Raw genomic sequence first — 27,581 nt, 5'->3', positions numbered from 1 at the left:
TATTTTACTGAACATTGATTGAAGTTTTGAATTTAAAATGCCCTTCACTTGCACTTGGGCTTTTGTTAGACATTTTATGTTACAGCCTTTTATTGTTAAGAAAGTTTATCTCAATACAATGTTACAAAATAAAGTATTTCTGATTAAAACTATTAATTTTGTCATTCTTGTTTTCATAATTAATGTAGAACTACTAAATTCCACGAACCACACATTTTTTTTCCTTAAAAAAAGGCCAAATGTAAATTTGCGATTAATCGCGAGTTAACTCTGGACAAAATGCGATTAATCGCGATTAAGAATTTTAATCGCCTGACAGCTCTAGAAAGTACCATTGAATTCTAGCGTATGAAATACATGTAAATGTGTATTTGTCCCTAAAACCTAAAAAACCTCATCACTATCATTAACCCCGTTATGCTTGTTTCAACCCTGAAACACAACCATTGATAGATAGTATACATTTAAAAAAAATCACTATTTGTTGTCTAAAATGATGAGAACAATCTTAAAGTTTGTATTTTGGATTGGAAATCTTCCCATAAATTACTTTTTTTGTAAAAATGACCACAGTGAATTTCACCTGTTGGTTACATTTAGGATTTTAAAGGATATTTGAGATAAATATTTAGTTTTAAATTATTTAATTAGAATAGGGGACATATAAATAATAAAAAATATGTATATTATAATATTCATAGAGATTCCATAGAGTTCTTAACAGGTGGAACATTTACTTCAACCACAACTAGAAATAGAGAACATTTATAAAATAAAAATAATATCTGGGATGGAAAAATATATTTGTTCTGACAGTAAACACATATTTAAAATGAAGCATTCTCGAAAAAAATATATTTTGATGTCAAATTGGAGACTTTTCTCCAGATAATGACTCTAATATGATTACAACGTTATAACATTGTAGGTATTAAGTATTAAATTGAACAACAGAATAAATCGATTGATCTGAACAGAAAATGTGGAGGAAAAAATCCCTAAATAGAAGAAACTTCCAGAATAAACAGATTCAGAAAATGATTTTATTTCTGAACCTGCTAATCCCCTCTTTATCTGATCTGAGATCAGTCTGTAAATTCCTACAGACCCAGAAGGCATCACAGGATCAAAGAGGCCGCCCTGCGCTCTCATTGGACGGCCGTAGCGGTGGGCGGGCCCGTCGGCGGACAATAGAGCGCGGCTGTGTGATCGCCGAGCTGCGGTCAGACGCTGATCTGCGGAGCTCCGAGGCGGCCGCTGCGCAGGTTCGAGTCCCGCAGCTTCGCTCCAGATCTGAGGCGCGGCGGGAGGAGGGGCGCGCGGACGCACGGACAGACAGGTGAGGGGGGAGGGGGGTCAGGTGCGCGGTCCCAGCTGCGCAGACCGAGGCTGCACGCGCGGCTGCCTCGGGCTGCAGGACTCTGACATGTCACATCAGGACAGCGGGAAAGTTGTGGAGCGTCCAGCCCTCGCTCCACCTGGCAGGAATGTTGAGGCTCTTCCTGCGCGCGCGCACAAAGGCTGCTTTGTGTCTGCGCAGTGGAGCTCTTTGTGCTTCAAATGTCTGATTATGAATCGAGGATTTTCTCTTATCAATAAAGAAGTGATTTGTGATCAACCTGAGATCAGAAATGACTCAAACATCACATTTGTCTCTATTAAAAAAGACAAAATATATTGTAAAAATACACATTTATGTCAGATCATTGGAGATTTTTCTGTCCAGATTTATGTGTTTTTGTGTAAAAGCAGACAAAGTTGCTCCTCAGGGACAGGATGTTCTTGTGTTTCAGGATAATCTGCTGCAGTTTTAGGTGAACATTTTGAGGATACGGTTTTGATGTTCTGATCATTGGTGACAGAAACGTTCCGTCTGCGGTTCGAGCCTCTCCGGCTTTGTTTGGGTCCCGTTTGCTGCAGCCTCTTTGTTGTTGTTTGTTGGAGGACGTCAGCTGCTGCTTCCAATCAGCTGATCCAACATCTGACGGCGCCGGTGGCGTCTCCCTCATGTGAGAGGCGGATGACTCCGGCCCAGAAGGTTCTGCTTTGTTCTGCTCTGGGGTTCCAGACGCTGATGCTAACCTGGACCGGTTTGGTTCTGGTCAGACGGTCACAGAGGGTGAGATCCCAGCAGACAAAGACGGGAGGTCGGCGGCTCCACGGCGGCGGTGATGCTCCGCCGAGCGTGCGGCACAAAGCCTCTGTGTTTGCAGAGCGCTGCTTTGATGTGAGAACCGTGGGAGCCGGCGACCGGGCTGCAGGTCCACGCTGGCGGCCGGGGTGATGTAATGGGACGTCTACAAACGAAGACGTCCTCCGTCTGTCAAATCTGTCAGCAGGGAAGGTCTGACTTCATGACTCTAGAGGTCAGAGGTCACACTGCTCCTCTGATGGTTCTTCTGGACTTTGGAGGTTTTAGTGATCCTGACTTCAGACTAAGCTTCAAAAGTCTCACGTTCTCCGGCTCTACGTACAAAACGCACAACCATTGCAAACCATTTTGACCAATCAGGGACTTGGATTTGGTAGAGCCGTACAGATGAAGCCCTTCTTATTAACTCATGGATCCCTTTGAAACTCCAGCTGCTAAAGATGCAGTTGAAGAACCTGCGCTGAGCATGCAGCACAAGCCCAGTATGTGTACGAAGGATCAGATAAGAGAGATATGTTAGTTACAGCAACAACGAGAAGACATGATGAAGGTCGACAAACTCAAACCCACAAAGACAACAAAAGTGAGTAATATGTCAGTAAGAGATGTCATTCATCTTAATCTCGTGTCAAAGTCGAGGCCCGGGGGCCGGATCCGGCCCTCCAGATTATTTTATTTTTTATTGTTCCTAATGGCCCGATGCTTGTATAATTTTGATAAAATATATTTTTATGGAGAGTAAAATATTGAAAGTTATTTCAGGTTTAAGTTGATTTATTCTGGAATAATATTCCTGCATTTTTATTATTCATAAGTATGTTAAAAAGTTACAGTTTTAAAGTTTTAAAAATCTGCATTCTACTAGACTTTTTAGGCTATTCTAGGGTTTAGCTAATATTTCAGCTACATGCTAGTTATTTAGGCTGATTTTGGCTATTTTTAGTTTTTTAAGATATTTTGAAGTTTACCTATTTTTTCAGCTGTTTTGGCTAACCTAAGTTTTTTTAAGATTAATTTGGAATTTAGCTAATATTTTAGCTGGCTATCAGCTTCAGCGTTTTCAGCTATCAGCTTCAGCGTTTTCAGCTATCAGCTTCAGAATTTTCAGATATCAGCTTCAGCATTTTCAGATATCAGCTTCAGCGTTTTCAGATATCAGCTTCAGAATTTTCAGATATCAGCTTCAGCATTTTCAGATATCAGCTTCAGCGTTTTCAGATATCAGCTTCAACGTTTTCCGCCATCAGCTTCAGCGTTTTCTGCCATCAGCTTCAGCGTTTTCAGATATCAGCTTCAGCGTTTTCAGCCATCAGCTTCAGCGTTTTCAGATATCAGCTTCAGTGTTTTAAGCTATCAGCTTCAGCGTTTTCAGATATCATCTTCAGCGTTTTCCGCCATCAGCTTCAGCGTTTTCAGATATCAGCTTCAGTGTTTTAAGCTATCAGCTTCAGCATTTTCAGCTATCAGCTTCAGCGTTTTCAGATATCAGCTTCAGCGTTTTCCGCCATCAGCTTCAGCGTTTTAAGCTATCAGCTTCAGCGTTTTCAGATATCAGCTTCAGCGTTTTCCGCCATCAGCTTCAGTGTTTTCAGATATCAGCTTCAGCGTTTTAAGCTATCAGCTTCAGCGTTTTAAGCTATCAGCTTCAGCGTTTTAAGCTATCAGCTTCAGCATTTTCAGCTATCAGCTTCAGCGTTTTCAGATATCAGCTTCAGCGTTTTCTGCCATCAGCTTCAGCGTTTTCCGCCATCAGCTTCAGCGTTTTCAGATATCAGCTTCAGCATTCTTCAACTATCAATTATCATAATTATGTAAAAAAGTTAGGGTTTTAAAAATTTAGGGTGGGAATTCTGGCATAGCCTTAGTGTGTTGCTGAAATACTTGCTAAACTCCAAAATAGCCTAAAAATCCTCAGTAATCCAGATTAGCCAAAAACATTAGCATGTTGCTAAAATAGAAGCTCAACTCCATTTTTTTTAAGATTACTATAAAATATGAAAACATAGTCCATGAATATATTTAAAGGTTTGTTGCTAATCTACTTAAAATGTTAAAGTTTGAAGACTTTCTCATTCATTTCTTATTTTGCTCAATATTTCAAAAACTATAAAGTTTATGAATAACAAAAATACGAGCAGTAAAGTCCTGAACGAGCTGAACGTTTTGACACCAAGATTACTGAAATCCTCAAAAGTGGGATTGAGTACAGAAAGGAGAATAACCATAGTCTGAATGCTTACTAAGCAATCACACAATAAAGATGACACAAGAAAACGTTAAAACCACCATTTTCATTGCAGTGGGTCTAAAGATAAACTGATGTTTAGGAACTGAAGCTGTTTGATTAAAATTAGGTCAGAATAAACAAAACTCAAACATGTTTGAGTCCCTGGATTAAAAAAAGACGTTTTCTTAGAAACAGGATTGATTTATGGAACAGCAGCTGTTGATGCAGCATCAAAATCTGTGTTTTGTCAACAAACCCGTTAAAGTTTCTGAACTAAATGTTCCCCTGAATGGTTTGGAAATGGACTCATTATAAGATCATTTGGGTTTATTCTCAAAGTAATCAGATATTTCTGTTTACTGAGAGCAGAAGTGGTTTCAGGTTTGAGCGATGAATCGATTGCAGACGGAGGAGTGCGACAGAGATGGAGGAGAGGAGTCGATAAACGCTGCCTCTGGAGGAGCTGACGGCTCCTCTGCTCCGGCTGCAGGTGAGGACAGTTTTTGCCGCAGACGGTTCACAGAGTTCACTGAACTCCGGTTCAAGCTGCAGCTGAAAGAGCAAACATCTCTGTGAACGTCCGCTTCATCGCTGTTCCTCTGGGCTTTATTCTCTTTGCTGCTGGTTCTGTCGGGCCGCTTTGACCCGACGGGTCATTAGCGCAGACAGCTTTACAATCTGTCAGACTGACACGACCTGAATCCAGTTCTGTGGAGTCACTGACCTTTATTTTGAAAGGCTGGCGGTCACATATGTTCTGCTGAGATGAAGTCACAGATAAATGTTTGAATCTCTGGGATGGATGTTCATGGTGGACGTGTGGAGGAAGACACTTCACAGTCACGGTTGACTTTGATGATGAACAATGTCTGCCAAAGCGGAAATAGTTTTCATACCCGCCAAATCAAAGGTTGTATTTGTCAGGTGTTAATTTAGAGTCCTGACAAGGTGGGTGTTTTTGGCTTCTGAGAGTGATAAAGTCGCATCTTTTCTTTGTTCTTTAATATCGGAAATGTCGCTGAAAACATCTAAATACCAAACGCCTCAACCACCGCTTACATCACGTGTGAAAGTCAAGGCCCGGAAAACGCTGAAGCTGATAGCTGAAAACACTGACGTTAATAGCTGAAAACACTAAAGTTAATAGCTGAAAACACTGAAGTTTATAGCTGAAAACAATGAAGTTTATAGCTGAAAACACTAAAGTTAATAGCTGAAAACACTGAAGTTTATAGCTGAAAACACAAAAAGTTAATAGCTGAAAACACTGAAGTTTATAGCTGAAAACATCTAAATACCAAACGCTTCAACCACCGCTTACATCACGTGTGAAAGTCAAGGCCCGGAAAACGCTGAAGCTGATAGCTGACAACACTAAAGTTTATAGCTGAAAACACTGAAGTTTATAGCTGAAAACACTGAAGTTGATAGCTGAAAACACTAAAGTTTATAGCTGAAAACACTGAAGTTTATAGCTGAAAACACTGAAGTTTATAGCTGAAAACACTGAAGTTGATAGCTGAAAACACTAAAGTTTATAGCTGAAAACGCTAAAGTTGATAGCTGAAAACACTGAAGTTTATAGCTGAAAACACTAAAGTTGATAGCTGAAAACACTGCAGCAGATAGCCAGCTAAAATATTAGCTAAATGCCAAATTAGTCTAAAAAAACTTAGCTTAGCCAAAACAGCTGAAAAAATAGCTAAACTTCAAAATAGCTTAAAAAATATAAAAGAGCCTAAATTAGCCAAAACAGCTAGCATGTAGCTGAAATATTAGCTAAACCCCAAAATAGCTTAAAAAGTCTCAGTAAATGCCAAAAAAGCCAAAAAACTAGCAGAATGCATTTTTTTTTTAAAAACTGTAACGTTTTAACATAATTATGAATAATTAAAAGGCAGGAATATTATTCCAGAATAAAGACAAGTTAAAATAAAGACACTTAAAAAGTTTTGGATTCAAGATGTCCGACGACGAGCTGAAGAGTGCTCATCAACAAGCTAGGAGGCTATTCCCGCGCTGATGCTAACACAACAAACCTTCTGTCACTCAAGGAAAGTCCACAAAAATAAACATGAGATTACAAACACAAAAATAGAGTCGTATCAAGTATTAAACACTCGGATTCTCACGATCTGCTCCCGAAAATGTGCGACGTCCAAGATCTCTGATTCATGATCTTTATGAATATAATAGTGTCATAAAATATTTATTGCTCTAAAATACAGAATACTGTTGGATTTTAAAGCCGAATGTGCGTCTGTCACCAGAAGGAAACAAAGTGTTGCTGAAGCTTCCTGTTTTCAAAGTAAAACCAGCGAGAGCAGAAGTTCCTCTCAGTGACTTAAGTTCTGAAAAAAAGAAAGAAAAATAAATAAGATTTAACTTTGGAGCTTCAGCTCCAGTGTTTATATTGTTTTGGTTATGATAACAGTTGATGCAATTGATGTAATTCTAGCAGAATTTTGTGCAGAAATGTGATTTTCTCCTCGGGGACAAGTGCACTTTAAACAATATTTCTCATAAAAATATATATTTTTTAAATTCAGTTTAATTTTTTGAACAAAAGTGAAGGCTGCTGTATATTTCAGCCACATCTGGTCTCATTTCATTTATTCTGCTGCACTAAAATGTTTGTTTCTCAATTGTGACTTTTCAGTTTCTGTTACTTAAAACAGTCAGAAAAGCAAACATTTTTTCAGAGAATAGCTAAAAAAATATATTTTATTGTCGTGTATCCTGATATATATATCGTTATTGTGATCAAATATATTTTATATCGCGATATATACATTTTTTTTGCTCAGCACTACTGTCAGACCCTCCAGATCATTTTATTTTATTATTTTTAATGACTCGATGTTATCTTGTTCTCATTTCTAACTTGTATAATTTTGACAAAATATATTTTTTTATCGAGAGTAAAATATTGAAAGTTATTTGAGGTTTAAGTTGATTTATTCTGGAATATTATTCCTGCCTTTTTATTAATCATAATTATGTTATAAAGTTACAGTTTTACAAATTGTCATTGTGCTAGCTGTTTGGACTATTTCGGCATTTACTAAGATTTTTTAGGGCTGTTTTGGCATTTAGCAAGTGTTTTAGCTACATGCTAGCTGTTTTGGCTAACCTATTTTTTTGTTTGTTTTTTTGGTTAATTTGGCATTCAGCTAATATTTTAGCTAGCCATCAGCATTCACACTAGCATTATCACAGGTAATGCTACATATTTAGTTCATAATTATGTTAAAAAGTTACAGTTTTAAAGTTTTAAGTGTTCAATAATGTTTATCCTGTTCGTCCCGTGATCTAAGGTGGGTTCTGGATTTTGGCCCCTTGTGTGGTTGAGTTTGACACTCCTGCTTTAGATCATTTCTCAGCTCACTGACGTCCATTGTGTTCATTTTTAGATTTATTAAAAACTGACGTTTTTACAAAGACAAATGAGGCGCGGCTGCTGCAGCTCAAAGGCAGAACATGACTCAGCATTTTGCTGTCTTTCTTATAAATGACACAATTTCCAGCATAAAATGAGGCAGAAGTTTTTGCTGCGATCTGAATAAGATTTACTGTAACATTCATCATAGATGCATCATCTGTTAGAACTGGTTATCTGTATAAAGACACCTGTCCAGACCCTTAAACAGTCACTGAAACCTCTCCGTCTTGACCAAAGAGCTGTTGAAGAACACCAGGGACAAGATTGTTCACCTTAACAAATCTACGATAAGCAGCAGGTTGGAGAGAAGAGATCAACTGTTGGAACAATTAGTAAAAAATAAATAAATACAGGAGGAGGAACAATCCTGAAGAACACCACTGTGAAGCATGGCGGTGGAAACATCATAGTTTGGAGCCGCTTTTCTCTGAAGTGGTCAGGAGGATTAAAGAAGATAAACAAAACCATGTATGGAGAGATTCTCTTAAAAACCTCCTTCCATCAGTGAGAACATTAAGAATCTTCCAGCAAACACGTCGCCATGGCAACGGAGGACCGGCTACACAAAAAGCATTTCAATGTTCTGGAGGGTTCTAGCCAGTTTTTGGACCTCAATCCAATTGAGAATCTGTGGAGGGAATAGAAAGTCTGTGTTGTCTCGCTACACCACAGCTCTTGAGGAGATCTGCAAGGAGGAATGGACCAAAGTAGAAGCTACAGTTTGTTCAAAGGAAACCTCTAACATGTTATTTAAATCCAGGGTTATAAAGTATTAGTCATTTTTATTGATCAAATCATTCTTTAAAAGTCAAACAATTTAAAGGAAAAAAAATTAGAAAGTAAATTCTAAGAGATAAAAACCTAAAAGTGTGTTTGTTCTCTTTGAGTCTCATCTATTACTCCATCTCAGACCCGATTCCTGCTGGTGGATGTTCTGACATCAATGACATTCTAATCAAAGCTTATTTCATGTTCTATCCTCCATTCTCCTCGTTTTCTGCTCTGAATTTAAATCTATTTATAGAGTAGATGACAGAAACGCAGTTTCCAGCTCAGAAAGAGGAGAGTTTGGGAACAGAGCAGCGTCTTCAGCAGGCAGAGGAGGCAGAATCCTCGGAGCGAGCTTCTCCTCCGTCCCTGAAGATTCGCCAGGTCGCATTATCATCAGCACCAGACGAAGGAGAGCGGCTGCATCCAACATGTCCCCGAGAAGGAGGAGAAGGAGGAGCTGTGAGGAGCAGCTCTGGGCCTGCAGAAGATGCTTCTAATTAAAGCGAGCTGCTTTTATCTGCAGGCTCTTTGATGTGACAGCAAGAAGAAGACGAGTCTGCGGTGACGGCGGCGATGGCGGTGACGGCCTGACGAAGGTCTCAGTCCGACTGTAGAACCCGGTTGGAACTCTAAAGGACTCTGAAACTTCAAAACCCAAAATAGCTAATTGTTGAACTTCACTCTGGATGAAAAAGTTCAGTCAGAAGCTCAGGAAGACAAGAGTGTTGCCATGGTTACAGCAGAGTGATGGAGCTTTAATGAGTCGGTGCCGCTTGCTGGGATCAGAGCTTCTCAGCGTTCTTTCATGTTCGTCTGAAGATCCGTTCTGTTGTGATGAGGTCTCCTCCTGCTGCTCGTGCTCAGGTTGGTCACGTGGACTCACCAGGCGCGTGGCGCTCCTCCAGACTCCCTCCTTCCCTTGCTGTATTGACCTTGTCACCGGGATGCTGAGTGGAGCGCTGACGGACAGCCGGGCGGCTCCTTTCCGTTCAGCTGATTCCTCATTTTAAATCGGCTCGTTGTGCTTTAAAGCTTCACATTTGCAGTTTTTCTTTTCCAGTCTCTCTCTGCTGCTCGACATTTCTCACCATTTCACCTTTAAAACCACAGATGAAGGTTTTGATGTCAACTTAGAGACGTTATAGTTTTATTAGGGCTGTGAAGGTTAACATGCACAATTATTCAAAAATAATTAACGCCTCGCAAAGAAGCAGTTTTACCTGGAATGGTTCAGGCTTGGACAAAACGTGTCAAAGTCAAGGCCCGGGGGCCGGATCCGGCCCTCGGGGTAATTCTATCCGGCCCTCCAGATCATTTTAATTCTATTGTTATTAATGACCCGATGTTCTCTTGTACTTACTTCTAACTTGTATAATTTGAACAAAATATATTTTTATGGAGAGTAAAATATTGAAAGTTATTTAAGGTTTAAGTTGATTTATTCTGGAATAATATTCCTGAATTTTTATTATTCATTATTATGTTAAAAAGTTACAGTTTTAAAGTTTTAAAAATTGAAATTCTGCTAGCTTTTTGGACTATTTTGGGTATTTACTAAGATTTTTTAGGCTATTTTGGAGTTTAGCTAATATTTCAGCTACATGCTAGCTGTTTTGGCTAACCTAAGTTTTTTTAGGCTAATTTAGCATTTAGCTAATATTTTAGCTGGCTATCAGCTTCAGTGTTTTCAGCTTTCAATTTTAGCATCTTCAGCGGCCAAATTCAGCTTACAGCATTCACACTAGCATTATTGCAGGTAATGCTATGTATCTGGTTCATAATTATATTAAAAAGTTAGTTTTAAAGTTTTAAAAATGTAGTTTTAGTGTTCAATAAATGTTTATCCTGTTCGTCCTGCGACCTAAGATGTCTTTTGGATTTTAGCCCCTCATGTGATTGAGTTTGACTTCTCTGGTCTAAACACATCATACCACTTAAACACTTACAAAAGAAATAAATATTTAATCAGTTCAGCACTTTTTTATGAAAAATTGACTAATTGATCCGGTAACACGGTAACAAACGCGTCGCTGAGCCTCGACTGCAGCGTCAAATGAAAGTGATATAAATGCTGATCGTCACAACAGGTTAAATAAAGCATCAGTCCAGGGAGAAAGTTCACTTCGGGAAGATGAAGAAAAACATTGTTTTAAAGCAGCCTGTGCAGCCGGTCTACAGTTTTGTTTCTTACGGCTTTATGTCAGAAACAAAGATTCAAAGAGACAAAGACGTTTTTACAGTTCTGCTCATCTTACTGTTGATGTGTTTTGTGCTCTCAAGTTACATTTCTGGGTCAACACTTGATAAATGAAAAATGTTCACACAAAAAAATGTAGAAAAAAATGTTCTCTATGGCCCGTCGTTGTTTATAAGCCGCATGTCGTCATCAAATTTACCAAGTAAAACATTATGATTATTGTAATTAATCCCAATCCAAAAGTGTGAATAATCTGATAAATTATTTCTCTCCGTACGATACGATACATATCTCGATACTCAGCTCAAAATACAATATGTATCTTGCTACATCCCAAGACTGTACCTGAGCAATTTTTCATATTTATTTTATAAGTATTGACTTAGAAAAAAACTACCTGAACATTTTTTTATTGTAATAAAATGGTCAAATTAAAACACTGCAACTGTTGCTCTACCCTCAAACTCATGGTGCTTTTATTTTGGTAAATTAAGAAATTTTTACTCTTAAAGGGAACTTTTTCTGATTTCCACAATTAAATATTTTTCAGTGCACAAAACTATAAATAAATAATTCATGAAATATTGCCATTTTAAATCGATTCCCAAATAAAGTATCGCGATATATTACATCGATTTTTTCCTACACTTTTACTAAATGACGTTTGGCTCCTCTTTAAATGTAATTTAACTGAAGTTAGTTTTTAACACTTTTTAAACTCTACGTCGTTTATCATTTTTCTGATTGTTTTAATCATCTTTTGTTTCCGACAGAAGAGAGAATCTCTGATTTCTGCAGAACATTTTTATATTTTAAATGAACATTTGGTGTCGGGTTCTGTCGCCTAAATCGGTTTTTAGTTGAGGCTTCAGTTGTTTCAGATGCTTCAGCTTCTAGTTTGTTGTGATTCTTCGCTCCGCGGCGAGCTCTTCCTGCTGGAACAGACTGACCGCTGCTGCTCGCTTTCATTGTTGTCACACACTCGGCGAGCACGTTTCCTCCTGCGCTGCCTGTCGCCGCGGCGACGCAGATGGAGCCACCGCACAGGAAGTGGCGGCGTCCCGTCTCCTTCCACACCCTCTCCCGTCTGTTGGCGAAGCATCGGGGCTGTGAGTCTCGGCAGACAAGCCCTGCTGTCGCCAGCAGGAGGAGGAGGAAGGCGAGACGGATCTGCTGAGAGTCTGCAGAAACACATCCGACCAGAATCCGACCCATTAATGAAGTCGGATCATTCATCTCCTGCACAAGCAGCGTCACCTCTCCTCTCTCATCCACTTCGTCTAAATGTGTTTTTGTTTATCGGCTGAATCGTTCTCGCCGCCTTTCCTCTGACGGCGAATAAACGGCGTTTAATCATCGACTTCACACCCAGAGCAGCTTTCTTAGCCTCTGAGCCGCCGCTTTACGCTGATTAACATCAGCATCGTTCTGCAGAACAGTCACAGCTGGGAAACGGAGGCGTTCCGACTCAGGAGAAAGGCCACTGTTCCCGGTTTACAGGGAGGGAATGAGAGTCCAATTATCCTGGGTGGATGCTCTTCCTCACGCTCCACTTCCTTCCTGCTCCTCCTGTTCCACAGAAACATCCGTCCTCAGAGCAGACGGCCGGCCCGGTCCGGAGCGCCGCCAGCATGAGCTCCCACGCCTCCGTGGACATCCTGGAGGAGCTGCAGCTGATCGCCGCTCAGAACCTGGAGAAGCTGGACGTTGGCAAATACTACGAGGTGGTGCGGGAGCTGGGGAAGGGCACCTACGGGAAGGTGGACCTGGTCGTCCACAAGATCCGAGGTAAGAGCCGGCAGCGGTTGAACGTGGAACCAGACCTGATCCGATTTGACCCTCTTAGCCTGAAAATGTCAGGAAACGGGTTCTTGTGAGGGAGATGAGGCGCCCTTTGACCTCTGACCTGAAGGGCCTTCATCAAACCTCAAGTTTCTGAAGCCTGCAGCTCCTGCAGGAGGAAAACACTCCTGCTCCTCTGCAGGAGGCCGTCTGCTCCCTCAAACCCCCCAGAATCTGCAATCCCAGAATAGATGCTCTGCTGTCATTTCTGATGAAAAGGAGAAACCTGAAGATTTTATTTTTTCCTCACGATTTTTATCTAAAGTATATTCTGTTTTACATTTATCACTTTGACTCAAAGGGGTGGAAAATATTGAAGATCCTTCAGAATAAAATAAAATATGAAGCTAAGAAAGATTTTCTTAAGAAAAGCAAACGATGAAAAACGACTTTAAGCTAAAATTAAAGGCAAAACATGAACTTTTGTGCTAAAATAAATCGTCTGTAATCTGCCAACGACGACGCGTCACCTCTGAGTCATCAAGTAGTTCATTAGAGCGGAGATGAGATACATCATGGACTCAAATTAGGACCCAAAACACATTTTTTTTTCTGAAAAAAAGAAAAATATTGAGCTAAAGTTCAGATATTTAAGGAACGGAAACATTTTAATACTTATAAAATCACACTCGTATTTTCTACTTTCTTCTGTTCCTGTTTTTTGATGTGGTAAATTAGAGCATTTTTTATTTATTTGTTTGAGATAAAAAATAAATTTAAAAAAGACCCCTCAATGGTGTCAAAGTAAGTGTTTTAGAATAAAAAAACGTCATAAAGCCACTTTTTTTAGTTTTATTTTGATCTTTTACTGCGCCACAACGTCACAAACTTAAATTAAATCCCTCAAAATGAGGCAAAAATTAGGTCAGAAAAATGCGATTAAATCAATTAATTAATTACAGTCACGATTAATTAACCACATTAAAATTAATTGCATGACAGCAGAAACGATAACTTTTAAACCATATACAAATATAATTCCGGTGGATTTGGAAGTGAGAGAAAAGTGGCGAACGACAGACCAGTCCCTGATTGGTCGACGCAAATTCTTAGCTAAAGTTCGGATATTTAAACTTTTTTTTAACTTTTTAACACCTAAGACGTCACTGGTGACGCAGAAATAAGAAACTTTAACTTTTCAAACATTTACAAACATAATTCCAGTGGATTTGGAAGTGAGAGAAAAGCGGCAAACGACAGACCAGTCCCTGATTGGTTGACGCTAATTCTTAGCCAACTTTTAGATATTTGAACTTTTTTAAACCTTTTAACACCTGAAACGTCACCGGTGACGCCAAAATAAGAAACTTTAACGTTTCAAACGTTTACAAACATAATTCCGATGGATTCGGAAGGGAGAAAAGTGGCGAACGTCAGACCAGTCCCTGATTGGTCGACACAAATTCTTAGCTACAGTTCAGATATTTGAACTTTTTTTTAACCTTTTAACACCTGAAACATCACCGGTGACGCCGAAATATTAAACTTTAACTCTTCAACTGATTACAAACATAATTCCAGTGGATTCGGAAGTGAGAAAATCCGCAAACGTCAGACCAGTCCCTGATTGGTCGATGCAAATTCTTAGCTAAAGTGCGGATATTTGAACTTTTTTTAACCTTTTAACACCTGAGACGTCACAGATGACGCTGAAATAACAAACTTTTTGACATACAATAACTTTTCAACCATTTACGTTACCGGCATAATTCTGGTGGATTCGGAATGGAGAGAAAAGCGGCGTTCGCCGCTTTTCTCTCCCTTCCGAATCCACCAGAATTATGCCGGTCTTCTAGGCGGTAGAAGAAGTCAAAAGAATTTCCTGGTTTCTCTCTGATCTCTTCCGTTTACATAAGGACGTTTGTGTGTCAGTGGGGCGGACTCATCTTTTCTCCCTAAATGTGGGTCATCTGTTCCCTCCACATGCAGCAGGGTTGCGTCTGCAGCAGATGGTGATTTTCTCGTGCGTGATGGAAACAGAGGAGCCGGTAAATCAGCAGCTTCGGCGGCGCTCCCTGAAGGCCTCCTAATGGCCGGGACGCGAGCAGAAAGCCTCCTCTGACCTCGGCTAAAGTGGCTGCTCTGAAAAAGCCACACAGCACTTTGCAGAGGCGTCCCCCGCCGACACACTCGGAGGTTTTTCTCTCAAACCGGAGGATTCCAAACGATCCGAGTGTGGAGGATTTTAATTATTCATCAAATGACTTTAATTAAGTTTCTTCGGAGCAATTATGCAGCTGCGACACAAATCCCCCCCCCCCCTCGAAGAGCTGCTTATGTAACCCGTCCTGTCCTGGATTTCAGGAACCAAAATGGCTCTGAAGTTCCTGCGGAAGAGGACCACCAAGCTGAAGAGCTTCCTGCGGGAGTACAGCGTCTCGCTCTACCTGTCGCCCTGCCCCTTCATCATCAACATGTACGGCATCGCCTTCCAGACCGACGACTTCTACATCTTCGCTCAGGAGTTCGCTCTGGCCGGAGACCTCTTTGACATCATCCCCCCTCAGGTAGGCGGAGCTGAGAGGAGGGCGGGGCCTCGTAAATAAGTGACAATATTGAGAAATCACTAAAATAATCAACAGGAAAGTCGTTTTCTGCAACAAATGTAAGAACAAAAGACAAATTGGTAAATTATTAAATAGATATTAATTCTGCAAATTCTTGTTCTAATTTTTTTTGCCCGATCAGTAAACTGAACTGAAGTTAGTAACCAAACCAGGAAGTTGGAGGCTGACTCCACCCACAGCCAAAATTTGAAAATCCAGTCAGAGGGGCGGGGCTTGGGGGCTGGACTTTTATCATTACTGGAGCTGCAGATCATGAAACTGGCATGGTTTGACCAATCACAAAATGCAACTGTAATACATCATTTCAACCCGTAGGGGGCAGCACACAGACGGTTTTTGACCATAATTTTCAGAATTAAACTTTTTTTTTTTTAATTTGTCAAAAATGTGGCCAACAGACTTTGAAAGCCCCATTTATGGATGTCAACAGCCAAACAAAGTTAATTTAGGGTTTGGTTACTCTATAATTAGACTGTAAATGTGAAAAACAGATGTTGAAAATTAAAATAAAATTTAAAATTTAAAAACTATTTTAAACTGTGAACTTGACGGAATAATTGAAAATTAGAAAAATTAAATTGTAAATTGCAATAAAAAAATTAATCAATAAAGAATTATTGAAAATTTTACTAAATTGTGAATTTAAAAAATGTAAAAAAAAACTGTTAGCAAATGAAAAACAATTTGTTTATTTGTAACAGCTGCTGTTCTGTATTTTAGAAGAAGGAAACGAGATTTTAAAAAATTTAGAAAATGAAGAAAAAAATTGATAATTTGAAACTTTTGCAACAGCTGCTGTTTTGTATTTTAGAAGGAATAAAAAAGGAAGAAAAAAGATTAAAATGTTAATCTTGAATGAAAAAAAAAACTTTTAATCTTAAACTGTTACCAAATAAGAAACCATGTTTATTTGTAACATTTGCAGTTTTGTATTTTAGGAGAGGAAAAAGAAAGATTGGGAAAACTGGAAAAAAGACTAATTTAGACTTGAATGTAAAAAAAATCATCATCACTCCTGAACGCTGATCCTTCACTATCACTGTTGACCTTTCACAGTCTCTCTGTTTCTACTTATACTTTTTGTTTGTTTTAAACAGCACAGTTGGCTGTTGATCGAGTCAATCAATCTCATTTCTTGTACACGTTTCTGTACACATGCAGCTACATAGATCTTCATCGCAATCAGATCTCACATCCGTACAGGAAGAGCTCATGGAGTTCATTTCTCTGTCTCCCTCCGCTCAGGTGGGCCTCCCCGAGTCGGTGGCGAAGCGCTGCGTCCACCAGGTGGCGATCGCCCTGGACTACATGCACAGTAAGAAGCTGGTCCACCGGGACATCAAGCCCGAGAACGTCCTCATCTTCGACACCGAGTGCAGGAAGGTCAAGCTGTCGGACTTCGGCATGACGCGGCGCGCCGGCTCCCCGGTGAAGCGCGTGAGTGGCACCATCCCGTACACGGCGCCGGAGCTGTGCGACACGTCGCGGCACGAGGGCTTCTACGTGGACTACAGCACGGACGTGTGGGCCTTCGGCGTGCTGCTCTTCTGCATGCTGACCGGGAACTTCCCCTGGGAGAAGGCCATGCCCGGCGATGCCTTCTACGAGGAGTTTGTGCGCTGGCAGCGGCGCCGGACGGGGACGGTGCCGTCGCAGTGGCGCCGCTTCACGGATGACGCCCTGCGCATGTTTCGCCGCCTCCTGTCCATCGATCAGGATCGCCGCTGCTCCGTCAAGGAAGTCTTCAGCTACTTCAACCAGTGCTGGATGCTGGACACGGAGAACGGGAACGCCGGCGGCGGCGGCGGGAGCTCTGTGGGCGGGGCACCCCCTCTGGACATCAGCTCGTCTTCGTCAGAGGAAGACGCGTTAGTGGACAGACTAAAGCATCAGAGTCTGTCGCCCGCCTGCGTGGCGGCGAAAGGAGGGATCGCCATGGACGCCCACTTTTCCTCCACGTCCACCAGCGGCTCGCCGTCCTCCACCGGCAGCTTCGAGCGAGTCAACAGAGACAACAACGAGCGGGGACGCATCCTGGTGACCACGCCCATCGAGATCTGCGTGTAGAGACGCCGCCGACGCTTTAAGGCCGCCTTCCCCGACCGACGCGCTGAAGAGGAAGAACGAGCGCGGGAACGGCGTTGGAAAACGGACTGAATCACCGCAGATTCACTCAGAAACGTGAGGAACGCACGCCGTCGCTTTACGTCTGTGGGTCGCTCCGGAACGTTCCACAAACTCGCTCTAGAGCAAAGACGGGAGAGTTTTCACGAGCAGCAGAGAAGGACCAGATCGGCTTTGTGCATCAAAAACGTTTTCATGTAGAAGAAAATATTTCCATGTTTCTGTAACGTTAGTTTGGGTATTTATTTGTCAGATTAATATATTTTCACATCAATGACGACAAAAGTTCATGTTGTTACCATAAAAACTGCGTCTACTGGAGGCAACTTCCAAACTTCACCAAATTTGCTTCTGTTTCCATGGCAACTACACCAAAATCCAAGACATGCTGGGAAAGTTTCAACATAAAACACCTTTAGAGGACGAAAACCTGATTTTGTGTTCTTAGCATCAAATCGAGTTTTTTAATGTGTGTAAAACAAAAATGTAAGAAAGGCAAAAAAAAAAACGTTGACGTCTTAAGATGTATCTACAAAAAAGCGCCGGCTCCAAGACAAGTTTATCCAAAACTAAAAACATACGACATTTCATGAATGGGAATTGTGAAAATGCAAACCTGAATAGAACGCTTTATGTAGGACTTCACGTTAACGGATGGAAATTTGGTTGCTAAGGAAAATGTAAAAGTTACTTTGAAGGAGAAACACACAAATTGAGACATGAGTTTATGAGCCCGTGACATGAAGAAAAGCCAATGGTTGCTATGGACTACCATGTTGTGAAGGCTGGGATTTTGAGCTTCAATTCTCATTTCTCTACGATGCAAAAGCATCTTTTTGTTTTTTCTTAAAGAAACAAGAGTCTAAATTTAGAGAAGTAGAAAAAGTAGATGAGTTTTTGTCCTGTTGTTATAATACGACATGTCATGAATGAAAACTGTAAAAATCCCACCTGAAAAGAAACCTTTAAGTCAGGACTTCATGTTAACGGATGGAAATGTGGTTGCTAAGCAAAATGGGAAAATTTATTTTAAAGAAGAAACTCAAAAATTCAGACATACATTCATCAGACTGAAAAGTTAAGAAAAGCCAATGGTTGCTATGGACTACCTTGTTGTGAAGGCTGGGATTTTGAGCTTCAATTCCCATTTTTGATATTTTGCTAAGATGCAAAAACCTCTTTTGTTTTATTCTTAAAGAAACAGGAGTCTAAATTTAGAGAAGTAGAAAAGTAGATGAGTTTTTGTCCTGTTGTTGTAATCCTTTAGGAAGTTTAGTTTTCGCTCCTACGTGTTTTTCGTGAACAGTCGTCTGTGCAGATTTAATCCTGACCGCTGCTTCTGTGAACATCTGCTCACCTCAAAGTAGCAAAAGAACTGAAGTTCTCTCTCCAGGAGCAAAGATGAACATGAATTTTCTACCTGCATGCTATAAAAAAAAGAATAAAAGTCAATTACTTATTGAGTAAAATGGTTTAAAAAACAAAGAAGCTTTTAATGTGAAAAACAAAATGTGAAGAGCAGGAGAACTGTGTGAAAACAGTTGGAATTAAAGAGCTTCAGAAATCCACTCTGTCTTTTTTGTGTTGCATGAAGTGACATAACTGCTGTGAAAACGTCTTCAAATAAAAACCTTGAACTAAAAAAAAGTTTGTTTTTGGTCCTTTTTCTGCTCTGCATGTATTTTATTTTAAGCAAAGGTCCTGGCATCTTGATGAGCTGGTTCTTTCCTGTCAGTCCGGACTCCGGAGGTCTGCCTCATTTATTTGCGCTGCAGCCTTCTAGCAAAACTGAATTTATCGGGTCATAAAAGCTCATGTTACCTGCAGCCAGGACTCCCCGCTCACACCTGAGGGAGCTGAACTCCCACAGCATCCCATTACAGAAAACCCTCCATGTTTACATCCTGATCGTTATTTTCTGATATAATTGGAGTTAAAAAAGGATGAATAAATGCTCATAGCTCAGTCTGAACCCCTTCATGCTTGAATTTATTTCCAATCGTATGAAAATGGGTTTCTTCTGTTCAACGTAATGCTACATTATGTGGAATCCTGAATTTAATGGTATGTTGTAAAGTGACATACTGACTGACAAAAGGTTTAAAAAACAATCTATGTACAGTAACAGTTGCAAAAAGGATAAAGGTTAAAGGTCAATGAGCTGCACGAAAAGCCTGTTAGCATGAGAGCTTAAACTGCTACATATTCATCCCATTCTTTCTCCAAACGTCTTTGTCAGCAATTCTGGTTTAAATAAAGTTATTTTGCTGACTTGAACATATGTCCTAAACATGAACTGTATATGAGAGCTGGAGCGAGTTGGTGTGACATCACCCAGCAGAATGAAGTCAATTCTGTCATCATTCTTCACACTACGAACGCCGCCATGTTGGAACCAGACGTTGTCAATAAGCAGTGATTGGTCTGAGTCAATGTTTCTATGGCAACCACTCTCACCAATCAGAAGTGAGCTTGTTGGAAAGCCACGCCCCTACCACTTGAAAGTGGCCTACACAAAGTCTGTCAATCAAACCGTTGGATGTGAGGGCCAGCAGGCTCCACCTACTTTCAGTGAGGCCTCTGATTGGTCAGTTTATGACGTTAACTGCAGAAAAAATTGAGGATTATCATTTAAAAAAAGGTATCAGATTAAGAACAGTTATTCTGACCAATAGAATGAGCAAGAGCTGAAGTCTATGGGATTTTGCAGGTACTTCCTGTTTGGAAGCTGAGGGGGGAGGGGTCACATACAGTCAACATCTTAAAGCACTTTCAGCATTTTGTGTTAGTTAAGTTTCCGTTCAACTCTTAAGGTGCATAATGACAGAAAATATCAAATATAAATATTAAAAAAATGTCTTAGCTGTAAATAAACAAGTTACAGTTATTTGTTTCCTTACAATAAAGGTTTAATCTCTACATGTTGAAGAAAGTTTCAGCCGCAAACACTTCACTTTCCTTTGATTCTCTGTTTACTTAATCGAAACAGCTTCAGCTAACTTTAGCTTACAATCCAATATGCTACACTGAACATCTTCAGTGGCTCATAAACTGTAACCACCACTTTAAGGAGAAGACAGCGCCCTCTGCTGGATCCAAGGAGCATTTTCATGAATGAACAGTTGGTAATCAAACCCAAAGAAAATGGTGTTTTGAACATCGTCTTGAAGCTTTTTCTCATGATGGAATATATAGAAAATAATCTATGATTATAACTGTGTTTCTGAGTATTTCTCAGGAGAAGATGAAACCCCGCCGTTTGAAAAATCTTGGGTCGAGTCTCCCTGCTTTTCAGCAATTCTGATGAATCCATTTGGAAACAAAAAGATCATTAACGTCTTCGTTTTCCTCGTCTGAGCTGGAATCTAAACTGTGCAGGTGCATAGCTCCGATATTGCTTACAGTTTTTTTTTTTTTTGTTGCTATGCTAATGTTAGCTTGGGTTTGTGAGGAGCTATAAGCTTGTGAGAGAGAATGTAGACAAAGGGTTGATGGGAAATTAACAGGGCTAACTTGCTATTCTGCAGAAAATGTGTCTTAAAACGACACCGGCTTTTCAAGTTAGGCTAAAAACTGCATAATTATAATTAAAAAAAAACACTTGGAATGTTTTAATAATAGAGAAAAACATAGTTGGAGTGGAACTTTAACGGTAATTCATTATTTTGCAGCATTTTTCTAATCATTTATAAAGATAAAAAACAAAAAGATAAAATAAAAAAAGAAGGAAAATAAATAAATAAATGGCCATTTTTCTTAACTGAATGTCACAAGTTGTAACTAAAGAATCCTTAAAAACTTTAACAAATTTAAAGCTTAACTTTCTTGATCACAGACTTAAAAATGATTTTTCTGAACTGGCATCTAGTCAAGAACAATTAGTTAAAGCTTTAACCGATCGGCGTCCACAGTGTGAACCAGCAGAGGTTTACAGGTTCAGTCGCTCCGTCTCTTCACTCATTAAAAATGAAACAGGACTGGAAGCAGGACCAGAAAAATGACCCGACCCACAGAAACTGCTTCCCCTCTCTGTGTGTGTCAGCCACTTACTGATGCTCCAGTAAACCAGACCCCCCCCCACTGAAGCTCGCTCGCTTCCAGCCCAATGACATCAGGCTCCGCCCTGAAACAGAGTGGAGAACGCTGAAGCAGCACGTCGACGCTGATGCTGCTGGACAAGTGTGAGAAGGGTCATGTGACCAGCGGCGCTGCACGCTCAGCATCACAAGGATCTGCACGTCTGCATGTGCACCAGCGGCGTTGGGAGGGAAAAACATGCAGAGAAGCTGCACAGTGTTACCCAGGATTAGAGAAAAACGGCAGGAAAACATTACTAATCCTAATTCTGCAGTTACTCATAATTAGCATTTGATTAAGGAAACCTTTAGGAAAATTGATTCATGGCTAAAAATGGAGTAAGTTTTTTTTAGTAACTGAGGCTGTTTAAATTGTAGTTGACATGTTCTCTCATGCGATTGGTCCAGCTGCATGCTGGGATGAGACGCCGACGGCAGAAGTTTCTGGAAGACTCAGAAGGAGAATGTGATGGAGTGGGGGCGTGAAGCGCTTCCTCATTGAGGGCGCCAGCTGCGACGTGAATGAGTCAGACGCTGGATGAGACGCTGCCGACATGATTCAGGTGTGAATGCAGGAGCCCACATGTCCTTTAGTGAACGCCGGTATATTTAGATGCTTTAGTCCCAGCAACAGTGACCGGTGACACCAACGGTTCTGTGGTTAAAAACAGATGGATTCTACAATAGTAAGATATACAGAGCATTTGTCAAAGTCCAGGCCCGGGGGCCGGATCCGGCCCCCCAGATCATTTTATTTTATTGTTATTAATGGCCTGATGTTATCTTGTGCTCATTTCTAACTTGCATAGTTTTGACAAAATATATTTACTTGGAGAGGAAAATATTCAAAGTTATTTAAGGTTTAAGTTGATTTATTCTGGAATAATAGTCCTATCTTTTTATTTATAATTATGTTTTAAAAATTCACATTCTGCTAGCTTTTTGGACTATTTTAGCATTTATTAAGATTTTTTAGGCTCTTTTGGAGCTTAGCTAATATTTCAGCTACATGCTAGCTGTTTTGGCTAACTTAAGTTTTTTTTTTTTTTTTAAGACTAATTTTGCATTTAAGTAATAGTTTAGCTGGCTATCAGCTTCAGCATCTTCAGCTGCCAAATTCAGTTAACAGCATTCACACTAGCATTATCACAGGTAATGCTGTACATCTAGTTCATAAATATGTTAAAAGTTACGCTTTTAAAGTTTTAAAATGCGGTTTTATAGTCTTCAATAAATGTTTATCCTGTTCTGCCCGCGACCTCAGGTGTGTTTTGGATTTGGTCCCTTGAGTTTGACACCCCCGTTTAAAAGGTCCGAGTGTTAAACTATTGGTGAATTAATAGCCAACTGTTATAATAAAGGGTAATTATTTTATTAACAGTGAACAATTATAGAAAATCCAGAGTTCAGATCAGCTAAAATGTCAAATAAAACGTATGTTTGATATTTTTCTCTCTATTTAAATCGTCATTGCTTCATTTATTGGTTGAAGTCCCACTCTGATGGTGTTTTTGTTTGTTCTTGTGGAATTTTTCAGATGACGGAGGACAAATATGAAGAAAATCCATCTTAAAATTTCATTTCTGAGTATTTCTTAGTTTTAATCGTTGCAAAACAGGAAAAAAAAGTTAAAAAAAATAGGCTGGGCGGGGCCACAATTTGCTGTTCCCCCCTTTTCTGAGAAAATAGATCCATGAACGTCTTTGTTTTCTGGAATCCAGATCAAAACTAGCTTCCACATCGTTCGCCATTCTTGTTGCACGGCTAATGTTAGGTTTGGGTTGTGAAGGGCTGTAAGCTAGTGGGAGTGAGTGTAAACAGAGATCTCAGTAATGATGAGGGGAAAGGGGGAGGGGTTACTCCATGCCATTGGTCACGCCCACCACTCAGTAGTGCGTTTCTGATGAACTCCTGCCGCTCTGCAGAAGCTATGTCCCAGAAAATGGCAGGATTTTTGGATTTTGGCTAAAAACGGCATCATAATGAATGAAAGACCACCAGGAAGGCTTTAAAAACTGATTGTTCTATTAATATAATTGGACTGACATTTCAGTAAAATTGTTCTTCTGTTAAAGGTTAAACAGAGCCGCAAGGATGAGCAACTTTTTAGTCGGTCCCAGTCCAGAACCAGACTTTGCCTGAATTGATCCCACTTCTGACACCAGTGGAATATTTTAAGAGGCTAAACAACCAACACAATGGAAAGACAATGTTAACAGGTCAGCGTCAGCAACCTGCTGTTCTTGGTGATTTTTCCATTGGACTGTTTGATAGTAAATGGCGTATACTTCTATAATGCTTTCTACCATCCTTGAAGACTCAAAGCGCTTTACAATCACAGTCCCATTCACGCACTGATGACCAAACACTGGCGCCAACTTTCCACCAAGAGCAATTGGAGTTCAGTGTCTTGCCCAAAGACACTTCGACACATGGGCAGGCAAGGCAGGAATCGAACCCGCAATCTTCTGATCAGGAGTTGACCGCCCTACCGCTGCACCACGGCCGCCCCGTTTGATGGACAGTGAAAAGGTTCTGACTCCTTCAAATTAACATTTTTCAAACTTTTTTGAGAAGATCGTTGATTCCATGAACTCTTTTCCTCTTTCAACATAGACAACATTTCTCACTATGCATCAGTTTTCCCACAGAAGACAAAGACTGTTTCATTTTTACAGGATTTTATTAAATAACATTTTTTTTGTTGCTCTTTAATCACAGAAAGAGCTGAAGTGAAGTTGAACTCAGAAAAAGATCAATAAATTAGCTCAAGACACTTAACAACTGAGTTCATCCACCAAAACACGGGTTCAACAAGGACATTAGTAGGAGAACCAAAACATCCTGAAGGGTCAGTTCACCCAAACAATCAAAACTACAGAGCAAAGTGTTACTGAGAACCTGAATCAAATTTGAACACAAAACTTCCAGATATGAAGCCCAATGAGGCAATTGTATTTGTGATACTGGGCTATATAAATAAAATAAAATAATTGATCAACTTTGGGGCCACAAACTAAGAGATTAACCTTAAAAAATTAATTTAGACAATTGACAGAAGCAGAGTCAGAGGACATCTGGAGAACGAAAGAATGGCATCCATCATCAATAACTGATTCTGTTAATGAGAGCAAAACATCGTCTGCAAAGAGTGACACTTAAACTAAAGTGGAAACGCAGACAGTCGCGTCCCCATATGTGCAGTTTCTCAGGAGGTTAAAGGAACAACTTTAAAAGCATCCATCCAGTTTCTTCTGCTCTTTCAGGACCGGGTCGTGGGGGCAGCAGTCTAAGCAAAGATGCCCAGATTTCATCTCCCAGGTCACTTCCTTCAGTTCCTCTGGGGGGACCCCGAGGCGTTCCAAAACCGGCTGAGACACGTAGTCTCTCCAGCGTGTCCTGGCTCTTCCCCAGATACACATTCTCACTCCCATCTCGTCATGTACAGACGTTTGGTTCAGGGCCCCCTCTGCACCACTTTTTTGACATTTTGGTGTCCCCAACTAATTGTTTTTCAATGTGCTGGCGGTTCCCATTAACCAACCCTCGGGATGCAGTACTGGACCAACAAGGCATCCGTACTGGGTTAGGTTTATGGTACCGGTCCATGTCCCGAGGGTTAGGGACCCCTCTCTGTGGCGCAGGACCAAGGGGCCCTCGGACCAGTACCGGTTTGCGGCCCAGAGATTGGAGATCCCTGATTTGATGGGAACAGCCATCACTTAAAAAAAAAAACAACAAGCTGGGGAGACCCAAAAAGTGGCACAGAGGGGGCCAGACCCATATGTCCACAACTGACAAGTTGGAAATGAGAATCCATTGTCCACAGGGCCTCAGCACAGTGGGACATGCACAGAATACCTCCCAGGGAGGTGTCCAGGAGGAATCTGGGCCGAGCTACTTCATCTGGCTCTTCTGGAAGTGGAGGAGCGACTCTACTCCGAGCCCGACTCCTCAGGAGGAGGATCAATTCAGCTGCTTGTTTTCAAGACCTTGCTCTTTCATTCACGACCCTGAGCTCATGACCATAGGTGAGTACTGGAATGAAGATTGACCAGTAAAATGAGAGCTTTGCTTTCTGACTCAGCAAACACCAATCCGTCTATCAATCTCATGCTCTGATCTGCCCTCACTCGCGAACAAAACCCTAAAGCGTCGTTTCCACTGAGCAGGCTGGTACGGTAAGGAGTGGTACGGTACGGTCCAGTTAATTCTGATAACTGTTTCCACTCAGTTAAGCCCCACTTCCACTGAGCGGTTTGTTTTCATGGTGCATGAGTGTAGACCGCTAGCATGCCGCTAGCTCACCCTGTATCACACTATCGCCTAGGATGGCGTGGAATGACGAACTGGACATAGCAAGTGTTGAGGTCCCTCATAGAAATTGAATTACCTTTGACCCTCGTAAAATCCGGCTAGAGTCTTTGCTGTAACTTCCTGATATTTCTATCGCCACCTGATTGCCACCCGTCAACAGCGATTAGTCCGAGTCGGTCTGAGTCACGTTTTAAAGGAACTGCTGTCGCCAATCAAAGTGAGCTTGTTGAAAGAAGCTCAGAGAAATCTGTCAATTAAGCATTCGAGGCGGGGCCAGAATGCACCACATGCTTTCACTGAGTTATCCCATTGGTCAGTTATAACTTGAATAACTGGCGATAAAGAAAAAAATAACTTAAAAAAATGAGGATTAGAAAGAACAAGGAAGAATCAGAGAAAAATGATTATTCTGTCAGATTAAAAGACTGAGAAATAACCGTCTTTTTCTCAATGGAAGTCTTTGGGACTTTGGCCTTCTTGGAACCAGCGGGTAGTTTATATTTGGAACACTGGAGGGGAGGGGTTGACTGGTCCAGTTCGTACTTATACAGTCAATGGTTCCACCAGAGACCAGGCCTTGCTGGTGTTTGCAGGCATTTTCAGTATAGACTTGTGACCAAAAGTCCACAGGAAACAGCAAAAACCCAAATGCTTACAGACGCTGGAGGTGTTAGCTTAAAAGCTTGCAATATTAGCGCTTTCTAATGTCGTCACCACTTTCTGCCAATCAACAGTTGGCTACATTGGCTCCGCCCCAGCGTTCCGTTCTACTTTTCAATGGATCTACAACCCTAAGAGGTATGGTTCAGTACTGTTAAATGGGAAATACCGGACCAGCTCAGTGGAAACGAGGCTTAAGACCCATATGACCTTTTCCGGTCCAGAACCACAGCCTCAGACTTAGTGGTGCTGACCTTCATCACACTCTAACTGTCCCCATGCATGCCTGAAGTCCTGGCTCAATGAAGTTAACAGGACAACATCATCTGCCTGTCCATGTTCTGTCCATAAAGATCAAGAACAGAACCGGGGGTAAAGGGCAGCCCGGCCAAAGTCCAGGAACTCCTGCTCCAGTCATACCAAGACCGGACAGCCCTCAGTAAGGCTCCCCGGACCCCGTACTCCCACAGGACGCCACGGGGAACGCGGTCGAACGCCTCCTCCAAATCCACAAAACACATATGGACTGGATGAGCAAACTCCCAGGAACCCACGAGGGTGTAGAGCTGGTCCACGACCAGGATGGAAACCGCACGAGTCATTTTTAGTGTTTTGGTAACTGATCTTCCAGTTTGTAAAAACCTTCATCTTCTCACTTCCCTCTATAATCCGGATCAGACTCGAATGAGCAGAAACCTGCAGAAACCTGCATGTACTTTAGTGCAGCTTCATGCTAAACTAACCAATAATGATGGAAAAGGACGAACATATAAATAAGAGTCTAATAAAGTTATAGAGTAAAGTGCATCATTGGAAACATGAAGTGTGCATGCAGCACCAGGAAAATAAATTAGAACCAAAGAAACAGGAATAGAAAAATGTACAAAACGTAGCTTTAAACTCCTTAAACTGTTTTATTGTATATACAAATTAAATTTTGCTTTAACTTTCCTAAAATAAAGAAAATTCTGTATTTTTATATCCCTCAGGGGGTTTGACCTCCCCGCTTTTCATCTGAACTCGGCCGCCTCCTGAACTGGGGGCTCATCCGAACAACTGAACTCGAATGGAACGGTAACAAAGTGGTCTCTGGAGGGACGCCGGAGGCGGACGCCGGACGCTTTCATTACAGTTACGGTACTGTTGAGGTGAAGTCCTGGAGCTCCCGCCGAACCCTGAGAAGATCTGAGGAGTTTTCTGGAACAG

The 27,581-nt window shown here is 41.0% G+C and overlaps 2 protein-coding genes across 6 annotated transcripts in view; one reads left to right on the top strand and one right to left on the bottom strand.

Annotated features, from left to right (window-relative positions):
- si:ch211-165g14.1 (transcription factor 20) overlaps positions 1–27,581 on the bottom strand; it is a 41,032-nt gene that overhangs the window by 4,442 nt on the left and 9,009 nt on the right. Inside the window, exon 6 of one of the 4 annotated variants that reach the window (XM_024271725.2) lies at positions 14,821–15,225. The exons of 1 other annotated variant lie outside the window; for it this stretch is intronic. The gene's annotated coding sequence lies outside the window, so the exon portion shown is untranslated. Of the gene's footprint in view, positions 1–14,820; positions 15,226–27,265; positions 27,573–27,581 lie in introns of those variants that run through there. 2 more of the 4 variants (XM_024271726.2, XM_024271723.2) reach the window with 2 other exon arrangements.
- On the top strand, positions 1,176–18,969 carry unm_sa1261 (un-named sa1261). Of its 2 annotated transcripts, none has more exons than XM_024271731.2 (4): positions 1,176–1,339; positions 12,370–12,577; positions 14,936–15,138; positions 16,444–18,969. In XM_024271731.2, the coding sequence occupies exons 2-4, from the start codon at positions 12,421–12,423 to the stop codon at positions 17,263–17,265; spliced, it is 1,182 nt and encodes a 393-aa protein (XP_024127499.1). In that variant the 5' UTR covers positions 1,176–1,339; positions 12,370–12,420; the 3' UTR covers positions 17,266–18,969. The 2 variants fall into 2 exon arrangements, with proteins under 2 accessions (XP_024127499.1, XP_024127498.1); XM_024271730.2 differs by lacking the exon at positions 1,176–1,339 and adding an exon at positions 8,621–9,456.

The sequence above is a fragment of the Oryzias melastigma genome, linkage group LG8 (assembly GCF_002922805.2).
Source record: "Oryzias melastigma strain HK-1 linkage group LG8, ASM292280v2, whole genome shotgun sequence".
Taxonomy (NCBI): domain Eukaryota; kingdom Metazoa; phylum Chordata; class Actinopteri; order Beloniformes; family Adrianichthyidae; genus Oryzias; species Oryzias melastigma.
Note: the sequence above shows the minus strand (reverse complement) of the source record. Positions and strands in the feature narration are given on the sequence as shown.

What these genes read in the sequence shown, in the direction of transcription:
- unm_sa1261 (XM_024271730.2), top strand. Translation starts at nt 9,427, where the DNA reads ATGAGGTCTCCTCCTGCTGCTCGTGCTCAG. An exon ending in CTCCTGCTGCTCGTGCTCAG is followed by an intron (nt 9,457 to 12,369) that starts GTTGGTCACGTG and finishes CCTGTTCCACAG; the next exon opens with AAACATCCGTCCTCAGAGCA. An exon ending in TTGACATCATCCCCCCTCAG is followed by an intron (nt 15,139 to 16,443) that starts GTAGGCGGAGCT and finishes CCCTCCGCTCAG; the next exon opens with GTGGGCCTCCCCGAGTCGGT.